The sequence below is a fragment of the Lepus europaeus genome, chromosome 12 (assembly GCF_033115175.1).
Source record: "Lepus europaeus isolate LE1 chromosome 12, mLepTim1.pri, whole genome shotgun sequence".
Classification (NCBI taxonomy): domain Eukaryota; kingdom Metazoa; phylum Chordata; class Mammalia; order Lagomorpha; family Leporidae; genus Lepus; species Lepus europaeus.
The window spans coordinates 20,995,816-21,007,009 of NC_084838.1; the positions used below are offsets into that span (position 1 = coordinate 20,995,816).

General features: G+C 48.2%; 1 protein-coding gene across 2 annotated transcripts; it reads left to right on the forward strand.

Moving 5' to 3' along the window:
• The first annotated feature begins 141 nt into the window (after positions 1 to 141).
• On the forward strand, positions 142 to 8,346 carry CDC26 (cell division cycle 26). 2 transcript variants are annotated; one of them, XM_062207734.1, is made up of 4 exons: positions 142 to 248; positions 1,860 to 1,962; positions 2,525 to 2,645; positions 7,931 to 8,346. In XM_062207734.1, the coding sequence occupies exons 3-4, from the start codon at positions 2,565 to 2,567 to the stop codon at positions 8,105 to 8,107; spliced, it is 258 nt and encodes an 85-aa protein (XP_062063718.1). In that variant the 5' UTR covers positions 142 to 248; positions 1,860 to 1,962; positions 2,525 to 2,564; the 3' UTR covers positions 8,108 to 8,346. The 2 variants fall into 2 exon arrangements, with proteins under 2 accessions (XP_062063718.1, XP_062063719.1); XM_062207735.1 differs by having other exon boundaries at positions 2,557 to 2,645.
• The last annotated feature ends 2,848 nt before the right edge of the window (positions 8,347 to 11,194 follow it).

The window sequence follows — 11,194 nt, forward strand, 5'->3', positions numbered from 1 at the left end:
GGCGCCGACGCAGCGCCCTGAGCGGCGCGGAGCACCATGGGAGTCGTAGTAGTTACTATTCTGGTCGCGTGGAGGGGCATGACCCGTAGAACCTCCGAGAAAATCTCGCGGGAGACGAGGTTCTGGGTCGGGGGAGAGAGGCGCGAAGCAGTCTGGGAAGTGTAGTCCAGTTGGGCTCGCAGTAGATTGGTGGTGGGAGCCGAGGTTCCTTCCGGGAAGGGGCTGAGCGGGCTTGGAGAGAGAGGGAGGTGAGTCGAGTCGCGCGGCCGGGCGCTGAACTCTGGAGCGTACCGAGGGCTCCGAGAGTCTTTCTGTCGTCCCGGGGCGGAGGCCCATGTTGCCATGGAAACCCTCGCCCGGGACCGCAGAGTGTGGTCCTGGAGCCGGGCGAGGAGGGCTGTCGGGGTGGGGGTGGGGAGGGAAGCCCTCCTCCCGGGGCCCGGGGCTTCCGTCCGAGCTGGGTCAGTTTGCGGTGGATTTGGGCAGCGGGGAGAGAGGAAGCTCAAAGAGCCCTCTAGCGTCGAAGTGAAATAAAGAGCGGGGGAAGCTTCGGCCCGGTTTTGCTGTTGCTTTTGCTTCGTCTTCAGCCGGGTCTTCGTGTCAGACCGAGTGAGGTGATGGCTAGGAAGGCGTCGGGTAGGCTGCAGCCGACGCTCTCCTGCATAGCCCCGTGCTCCTCTGGGTGCGGGGGCATCAGCGATGAACAAGGCATGTAGTGGGTGGGAGACTCAAAATGTTCGTGTTTGCAGAGCTGGATACCCCCCCCCCATCGTTATCTCTTCCGCCCCCCCCCCAACAACTGCAGTCATAAGTGCCTGTTATTTATTGAGCGTTTACTGAATACCAAAGCTGTGTACCAAGAGCTTAATCGGCACTACGTCATTCAATTCAGACAGCAACAGAGTATAGAGGCAAGGAAGGTCTGGTGCGAGACAAAGATCGGTAACTTAAAGGGATCGGAGCCAGCACTTCAGCCGGTTCTCTACCCTGCTTCCTAGTGGTGGGCTTTTCGTTTTCGCAGAAAAGTTAAAATGCATAGCGATCTTCTCAGTATCCCATCCTCACCCCGTTTGGAACTTCGTTTTCCTCTACTGCTTGTCGGCATTGGAATTTGGTGGACAGTATCGGATTTAAGTCAAAGCAAATTGAAATGTAATGTTTTGTGTTACCACTGCGTGTCTGTCCCAGGCTTCGTGGGAGGAGGACATGTTTCTTCTTTTATGCACTTCTCAGGCCCCGGTTTCATCCTGGGTACACCCAGTAGCGTTCATTTACATCAGTCTCATTTAACCCTCACCCCACGGACCGATGTGTGACTCCTACAGGAGGCCAGACTGGACAGCTTGCTTTGACTTCTTTCCCTGTAAAACAGGACGATCTTGCCAGCCTCACAGGGTTTTCATAGTAAAGTAAGGAAGTGAAGAATGGTGATGGAAAAATTAGCCCAGTGCTCACTCAAGTTCATTTTACTTTATTTGTTTCCTATATTCAGGGAGCATTTACTGAGTGCTTAATGTACATACACAGACTCTATTGGGTGCCATGAGGATGCCCCTCAACAGATACTAAACGTGATCGGGGAGTTCTGTTTGCTCAAAGAAATGGTTTTTGTTAAAAATATTGCCTTGACTCAGACTGTTCTCTTGAGCTTCTTTGTGCACTTGTTCTCTCTGCCTGCTCTTTAGATGTCGACTAAGACTTCACTTAGACATCATTTCCTGCCATAGGCTGTTTAACATGCCTGGCCACCACCCTACACCTAGTCCAGCTTTCGGGCCAGCGTGGCTGCCATTGTATTCTCATTAGTGTTCTTGCTCCCCTCGCTGTTAATTTTCTTCTCACGTGTCTTTCTCCCACAGGTTGTGTCTGTATCTTTTAATTTTGTAGCCAGAGCACAAGAAGTCTTTGCTAATGAATGATCTCTCTGGTTGATTGAGACGCTGAAGAGAATCTTGTGAATTGGTGAGTTCAGTATTGCCTAGAATTTTCTTATAGGCAGCTTGCTGGTGTTCAGTTTTTTCAGAAAGAGGTTTTTAGAATCACCGCGTTGTGGATCTCCATCATGAAATACAAATGTAAGAAGCGTATACCTAAAGCCTTAGAAATCTATGTGTGGGGCTGGCATTGCGGCACGGAGGGTAAACCACGTCTTGCAGATGGCATCCCATATCAGAGTCTTGGCTGCTCTGCTTCCAGTCCAGCTCCCTTCTAATGTGCCTGGGAAAGCACCAGATAATGGCCCAAGTGTGTGAACACCAATGGAGCTCCCGACTCCTGGCTTTGGCCCAGCTCATCCACAGACACTGTAGCCATGGGAGTAGTGAACTATGGTGGATGAGAGATCTCTCTCTGTGCCTCTCCATCTCTCTGTCACTCTGCCTTTCAAAAAAAGAAAGAGATCTATGTGTGAATCCAAGTTTGATTTTGCTATTGCCTTCACTTTAGTGTGCATGCGTAGAAATTGGCCTTATGTTTGTAACTGCGATGTATCACCTCCAGTTTTTCTCTCTGTCATTTTTAATAGCTCATAGTTGATTGGATCTGCTCTCTGGGTAGATTTCAGTATGCTGCGACGGAAACCCACGCGCCTGGAGCTCAAGCTTGATGATATTGAAGAGTTTGAGAGCATTCGAAAGGACCTGGAGGTGAGAGTGCAACTTTCAAACCCTTAGGAATAGCTAAAACAATGACTTGTGAACTCCAGACTCTTGCACCAGTAGCTCTATTTGTCTACTTTGCAGGCATCTCAGACTTTTACTCTTAGTTTCCTGTGGCTGCCCTAACAAAGTGCCACAAACTCAGTGACTCAAGACAACAGAAATTTATTCTTCATGACTCTTTAGGCCAGAAATGGGAAATCTGTTCAGCTGGGCAGAAGTCAGGGTGTCCGCAGGGCCACATTCTTTCCAGAGGCGCTTGTGAGAATCCCTTCCTTGGCCCTGCTGGCTTCCGGGCGGCCACTGTCCTTGCTCCAGTTGTGTCTCCATGGTCACGTTGTCTCCCCTGTCCTGTCTGTGATACCTCCCTCAGCCTCCCTCTTACAAGGATATGTGTGATTACATTCCGGGCCCACTTGGCTCATCCAGGATAATGTACCCGTCTGAAGATCTTTAATTTATCCCCTCTGCAAAGACCTTTTTCCTGTATAAGGTGACATTTACAGGTTCCAGGAATTAGGACCTGATAGCTTTGGAGGCTGTATTTAGCCTATTCTCCGCCTTGCGGCGCCGGCACCCCAGGTTCTAGTCCTGGTCAGGCGCCGGATTCTGTCCCGGTTGCCTGCCCCTCTTCCAGGCCAGCTCTCTGCTGTGGCCCGGGAGTGCAATGAAGGATGACCCAAGTGTTTGGGCCCTGCACCCCATGGGAGACCAGGAGAAACACGTGGCTCCTGGCTTCGGATCAGCGCGGTGTGCTGGCTGCAGTGCGTCGGCCACGGCAGCCATTGGAGGGTGAACCAACGGTAAAGGAAGGCCTTTCTCTCTGTCTCTCTCTCTCTCTCACTGTCCACTCTGCTGTCAAAAAAATAAATAAAATAAAATAAAAAAAAAAAAAAAAAAGAAAACTTCTCAGGGCATGAGGGGGCAGGCCCTGTGGCGTAGCAGGTTAAGCATCTGCCTACAGCGCCGGCATCCCATATGGGCTGAGGTTTGAGTCCCGGCTGCTCCACTTCCAGTCCAGCACTCTGTTATGACCTGGGAAAGCAGCAGAGGATGACCCAAGTCCTTGGGCTCCTGCACCCATGTGGGAGACTCGGAAGAAGCTCCTGGCTCCTGGCTTCAGATCAACGCAGCTCTGGCCGTTGTAGCCATTTGGGGAGTGAACCGGCAGGTGGAAGATTCTCTCTCCCTCTCTCCGTCTGTAACTATGCCTCTCCAGCACATAAATAAATCTTTGTAAAACAGACGAACAAACAGACAAATTCAGTGGTTCCCTGTACTTAGAATAAAAGAGGATTCTTCACCAGGGCCTGTAAGGTTTCCTATGTTCTAGTCCCTCTCTGGTTTCCACTTCGCACTTCTGTTTGCCTTGCCCTCTTTGCCCTCACACAGTAGCCTTCTTTGATTTCCTAGGAACGTGTGGAAGTATGCTGCCATGGCCTTGGCTCAAACTTCCCTCTGCCTGGAGTGCTGTCAGTTTCTTCCAGTCTTAGGTGAGGTGTCACCTTCTTAGCCCCAGAGGCCTCTGTGTTACCTGAGTTAGCAGTTTCATTCCTGTCCGTGCTGCCTGCCCCTCATTAGGCTCTCATAAAGCTTATTTTATTTTTTTAGAAAGCTTTTATTTAATAAATATAAATTTCATAGGTACAGCTTTTGGAATATAGCAGTTCTTTCCCCCATACCTACCCTCCCACCCCCAAACTGTTCTACCTCCTACTCCCCTGTCCATCCCGTTCTTCATTAAGATTCATTTTTAATTATCATAAAGCATATTTAAAGCATGTATTGTAATTTACAGTATTATTTGTTTGCTTATTGTAAAAATCATTTACATTAGGAACCATGACTGCAGAAATTATCTCTGCTTCACTGTTGAGTTCTCAATAGGAGGTAGGAGCTCAACATCCATTTTTAAAAAGATTTATTTATTTATTTGAAAGGCAGTTACAGAAAGAGAGAGGGAGAGACAGGGAGAGATCTTCCATCTGCTAGTTCACTCCCCAAATGGCTGCAACAGCCAGAGCTGGGCTGATTTGAAGTCAGGAGCCAGGAGCTCCCATGTGGGTGCAGAGGCCCAAGTACTTGGCTCATCTTCTGCTTTCTCAGGCTATTAGCAGGGAGCTGGATCAGAACTGGAGCAGCCAGGACTTGAACTGGCACTCATATGGCATGCCAGCGTTACAGGCGGTGGCTTAACCCATTACGCTACAATGCCAGTCCCTCAATATCCATTTTTAAAGGTGTGACATTGGCATAGGGTATGCCACACAGTACTAGATATCTGTTGATAAGACTTAGGTCTTCAGAATAAAGTCCAAACTGTTGAGCATAGCATGTGAGGTGCTTTGTGACCTGGTCCGTGCTCATCTCTCTACTTCATCTTGCCCTGCTGGGTTACAGTGGACTTTAATCTCAGACACTGCGCTCACTGTGTTCGCTTGCCTTACATGCCCTTTGCCTTTCTTTGTCGGCTAACTCCTGATCATCTCTTGACTCAGCTCCTTCCAGCCACCGCTGGATGAGGTTCAGCCTCCTCGCCCTTTGCTGATTTCTCTCCTAGACACTACCACACTCTGTTGTCAGTTTTTGTTGTTTCTGATTGCCCCTGCTGGGCCCTAAACTCCTTGAAGGCAGGAATTCATACATTCTTCTCTGCTTTGGTTCCCAGCTGGAGGCCCAAAGGCTGGCACAGTGTAAGTCTGTTTTTTTTTTTTTTTAAATATTTATTTATTGAAAGATGCAGTTAGAGAGAGAGATTTCCATCTGGTTCACTCCCCAAATGGCCACAAAGGCCAGATCTGGACCGATCCAAAGCCAGGAGCCAGGAGCTTCTTCTGGGTTTCCCATGTGGGTGCAGGGGCTCAAGGACTTGGGCCATCCTCCACTGCTTTCCCAGGCCACAGCAGAGAGCTGGACTGGAAGTGGAGCAGCCGGGAATTGAACTGGCGCCCATATGACTGTGACTCTGGGTTCTGAAACTCAGTAGTTGTGCAGAGTGGGAAGCCATTTACATGATTTCACTCCAATTGGATATTCTCAATGATAGTCCCTTGCTGTTTAGAACCTGTTTTCACAAAGGTGTTTGGGTGGAACCTTCTAATGTCGCTTACTGGTAGTGTGGACTAGAGAGTGATCAGCAAGGTTATTCTGTTTGTCAAATAAAAGGTAATATAGGATGGATATTCCTAGTGCAAGAATTCAAAATCTGCAATATCGTGAAATCTGAAACTTTGTTGAGTGCCAGTACTCAAAGCTCCAGACTCTGGATTTCAGATTTTTGGATTAGGGATGCTCAGCTGGTGAAGTCTATGCAAATATCCTGTCAGAAAAAGTCTAGAATCTGAAGCTCTCCTGTCTGGCATTTCGGATAAGGCTACTTGACCCGTCCCTTCCCTGATGCACTGTAACACTTTGCTGTTGGCAGTTGCATGTCCACAGTTCCTCAGTCAGTGCTGAAGAATAATGGCAACTCAGTGATCAGAGGAGCTGAGCCTTCTAGTAGAGAACTCCAGATAAAACATTCGCTCATTTAGAACGTTTACGGTGGGGCAGTGCTGGTTATGGGTTAAATGTGAGCTTTCCTTTTTGAAAATGAGCAAACTAAACATACTTTGTGATTCTGCAATCACGTGTGACTTGAAGCCAAACCTTTTTTTTTTTTTTTAAGATTTATTTATTTATTTATTTATTTGAAAGGCACAGTTACAGAGAGAAGGAGAGAGGCACAGAGAGGTATCTTCTTTCTACTGGTTCACTCCCCAAATGGCCGCAATGGCTGGAGCTGGGTCAATTTGAAACCAGGAGTCAGGAGCTTCTTCTGAGTCTCCCATGTGGGTGCAGGGGCTCCAGCACTTGGGCCATTATCTTCTGCTGGTTTTCCAGGCACATTAGCAGGGAGCTAGAAGCCAAACTTTGTATCTGAGAACAAAACGAGGCTTGGCCTCTTTTTGTGAATTGGAATGTTACCTCTGGTGTCAAAAAGGAGGTACACCTGCTACCAGGTTGCCTCCAGCCTCATTCCAGCCATTGCTGCTGCTGCCTGGGGTTGGGGTGGCAGGGCTGTGATCCAGAGGAACCCGAGCCAGCTGTTGATTGATGGCCCGGGCCTGGAAACTGCAGACGGTAGTTTCAGAGAACATTTTGGGAAGCGGGCATTCTCAGGTTGTGTGGTAATGAGAGGCCCCAGACACAATATGCAAGGGCTTTGCTTTAGTGACTTTCTCTTGTGTGGAAGGGCTAGATGATCATAGCCAGAAAAGTTACCGCAGCTTCAGCCGGAAACACTCTGGGTTGGTATTGTCAATTTGATGTCCATCCCTGAGGCCTTTAATCTGTTGTAGCTTTTTACTTTAATTACATCAGGCAAATGGCTTTGTAAGTTGTGATATTGAGTAAGGAATTGGGGTTGGCACTGTAACATAGCAGGTTAAGCTGCTTGCAGTGCCAGCGTCCCATATGGGTGCTGGTTTGAGTCCCAGCTACTCCACTTCCAATCCAGCTTCCTGCTAATGGCTGGGAAAGCAGCAGAGGATGCCCAGGTGCTTGGGCCCCTGCACCCATGTGGGAGATTAGAAAGAGGCTCCTGGCTTCGGATTGGCTCAGATCTGGCCATCGCAGCCATCTAGGGAGTGAACTAGCAGATGGAAGATCTCTCTCTCTCTCTCCCTCTATAACTTTGCCTTTCAAATAAATCAATAAATCTTTAAAAAAAAAAAAATAGGCTTCCTGGAAGATGTGTTGCCTGAGTGACATCTCATAGAAAAAAAAAAAACAAAAACAAAAAAACCCACACAAAGATGAAGCCTGAAAACTCTGACCTTTGACAGTCTAAAATCTCTGGGACCTTTACACCTCATGCGGCCAGGCAGGCTGTAGACTTGGTGGCTGTTGTTCTTTCCCGTTTATTCTCTTGAATGATGCGTGTGCTGCCACACCCTCCCCTCCCCGCTGGCTGCTCTTACACATCTGCAGGTGCAGCTCTCTGCACCTCACCCCTCGCCTCTCCTTTGTGTCTCTTTGGCAGTGTAGGCTCCCTCTGTCATGGGCTTAATCACCCCCGAATTGTCTGTTTTCCCATTTTCTTACTAGATTATCACTTCCTGGAGGGGAGGGGTTATATCTTTTATTACTGTATCTGTACCATTTCAGTTTATCATTCATTGGATCCTAACCCTATCCTTTACCCCATGCCTAGAACGTACGTGGTAGGTACTACATTTACATTTGCTAATTGAAAGACTGTTGCCTTAATCCTAAAACTTGTATACTTTCAGACCCGTAAAAAGCAGAAGGAAGACGTGGATGTCGTAGGAAGCAGTGATGGAGAAGGAGCCATGGGGCTCAGCAGTGACCCCAAGAGCCGGGAACAAATGATTAATGATCGAATTGGTTACAAACCCCAACCCAAGCCCAATAGTCGCTCATCTCAGTTTGGAAGTTTTGAATTTTAGAGACGGATTATCTTGCATGCCAGAGCCCTGGAGTGGAATAAAATAATGGCAGAAGTACAAACCAGATTGAGGGAACTGAGTGCTTGCAGGGAAGCGCAATGTTTACTTCCTGCAGAGAGAAGTGTTTCGGCAGGAGACTGCTGACGCTTCACTTTTGCTCTAAGCTGCAATGCAAACTCTGGTTTGTCTCTGGAAAGCTGACTATAAAAATCATCTGAACCTTGTTTTTCAAAATAAATATATTTTTGGAAAGTTGTGGGACACTCTTAATGACATATATCATATTGAGCCCTCAGGCTTCACAAGGTAACTGCTGCAGAAATACCATTCTTTCCAGGTTTACTAAAAAACTCCAGCACCGAACACTTCCAGTTGGTCCTTGTCCCTTCCATTTTACTTCTTCGGCAAGTATTTATTGAGTACCTACTACATGCCAATCAAAAAGAGCCCTGTGCTTAGAGTCTGTGAAAACCTGAACAAGTTGTAGGCGCCAGAGCTGTTGGACAGGCAATGGTGGGGAGCAGGAGCGCGCTTAGCAAAAGTACTGTCTTACAGTTTCCCTCCTTCTCAGCCTAAGAATTTTTCCCAGCAGGAACCACTGGGAGGGGCAGCTCAGGCTGGTTTGGATCAGGCCCTGTTGTTTTCACTGTTGAATCTGCTACCAGGAACCCCAAGCTGGGGTGGTAAGAACCTCTGGGACCATTGGTTGTAAAGAGACCACTTAGCAGTTCTTTTTGGGGGATAGTTTAAGGTCTGAGTAACAAGAGTGTGGGAGAGGCACAGATGGATAGAAGGGGGTATACAGTTTCACTTTCTGCTCCATTCTTTGTTTTATCTTGGACCTTGAATTCTGTTACCTTGCAGTCTTTTAAAAAACCTTCCAGAGTCAAGGCTCCAAATAGGGAAGTTACTGTATTACCTTAAATGGAAGGGCAGAAAAACCAAGGGGAGAATCAGACCCGGCCTATCTGCCACGAAATCCTCCCAGCAGGAACAGGCACAGAATCGTGTAAACACCGTGCCTCCCGAACATCCGCCCAGTGCCTACGGACAGCAGACATTTCGGGGCTGCTGCTAAGACTCCATACTGAATGCTTTATGCAGATTGCGTCACTTAATTTTCAATTTTATAAAAGCTGAGACTAGCAGTTACGTGGCAGAGCTGGTACTGGGGCCCAGTCTGATTTCTGAACCCACACTGCTAAACCTCTGGCTGTGTGGCTTTTAGGGCTTTTAGTCTTCTTCGGCTGTCTACACAGCAGCTGCCAGGGGCCGGCTGAGGTTGCTGTTCACAGGCCCAGGAAATGTCCATGCTGTAGTAATTTTGGAAATAAGACAATTACTAGATCAACAAATAAGAGCTATTGCAGCTGCAAAACCTTTGGCACAACTGAAGTCACATACTGTTTCTTGGGTCTTACCGTTCATTTCTGGAGTACCCAGCCTGAGGGAGTTGGTCAGGGACTTGTAAAACAATACTAACCCTGTCCAGAAGACTACACCTTTGATTTTCCTGCAAGCTGGAGTAACAGTAATCATACTAGTATGGCTTGGATGCCCACTTTGTGCCAGAGGCCTTTCACATACACCTTCCCCTGCGTAATGACATTTCAGTGATGGACTGTGTATATGACAGCAGTCCCCTAAGATTTATTGCCCAGTGACTTGTCGCCATCTTAGCTTTCCACTCTACAATGTTAAGTATACCCTCTGGTGTTCAGATAAAACAGCAACCCCTTAACAATGCAGTTCTCCAAAAATATCCTATCATTAAGCAACATGTGCTTGTATTGCTCTCAATTCAAAATGGCGCTGGCCTGCTGGCGCTATGGCACAGCAGGTTAACACTGTGGCCTGAAGTGTTGGCATCCCATATGGGTGCTGGTTCTAATCCTAGCTGCTGCACTTCTGATCCAGCTCTCTGCTATGTCCTGGGAAAGCAGTAGAAGAAGGCTGAAGTCCTTGGGCCCCTGCACCCACGTAGGAGACCTGGAGGAAGCTCCTGGCTCCTGGCTTCGCATTGTTGTAGCTCTGGCCGTTGTGGCCAATTGGGAAGTGAACCAGCAGATGGAAGACTTTTCTCTCTCTGCCTCTCCTCTCTCTCTGTAACTCTTTAAAATAAATAAATAAATCTTAAAAACAAACAAAAAACAACAGGGAGTGCTCCCAACTGCTGGTTCGCTCCCCAGATGCGAGCTGAGGTCAAAGCTGGGAGCCAGAAACACAATCCAGGTCTCCCTTGTGGGTGGCAGAGATTCATCATTTGGGTCATCACTGCTGCCTCCCAGGGGCCCCAATAGCAGGGAACTGGAGTCAGGTATCAAACCCAGGTACTCTGAGACAAGGTATCTTAACTGCTAGGCTAAATAGCCACCCAGTGCTCCTAAATCAGGTAGGTGCTATTGAGCTCCCCACTCCCCCCAAAGAAAAGATTTATTTATTGGGGCCAGTGCTGTGGCACAGTGGGTTAAAGCCCTGGCCTGCAGCACCGCCATCCTATGTGGGCAATGGTTTTTGAGTCCTGGCTGCTCCACTTTCCATCTAGCTTCCTGCTGATGCGCCTGGGAAAGCAGTGGAGGATGGCCCATGATTTATTTGAAAGGCAGAGAGGTCTTCCATCTGCTGGTTTACTCCCCAAATGGCCATACTGGCCAGAGCTGGGCCGATAGGAAGCCAGGAACCTGGAGCTTCTTCCAGGTCTCCCACGCAGGGGCCCAAGTCGGGCCATCTTCTACTGCTTTCTCAGACAATAGCAGAGAGCTGGATCAGATGTGGAACAGCCGGGACTTAAACCAGCACCCATATGGGATGCTGGCAGTACAGGTGGTGGCTATACCTGCTATGCCATAGCACTGGCCCTTATTGCTGTCTTTTTATAAATGAGAAAACTAAGGCTTAGGGGCTATCAGAATAACTTCCTAAAGTCACACTGCTAATAACTGGTGGAGCTGAGATTCAAACAAACCCATTGACTCCAAACTCCAGGCTCATCCTGTTAGACTAGGGAAGAGCACAGGGCTGCTGCTGCGTGGCGGGATGCCTGGCAGAGGCCACCAGGAATACCAAATGACACCAGTTCTCTGGCAA

Coding starts and splice junctions, on each gene's coding strand:
- CDC26 (XM_062207734.1), top strand. CDS start 2,565: ATGCTGCGACGGAAACCCACGCGCCTGGAGCTCAAGCTTGATGATATT. Junction 2,646..7,930: donor GCATTCGAAAGGACCTGGAG/GTGAGAGTGCAA, acceptor GTATACTTTCAG/ACCCGTAAAAAGCAGAAGGA.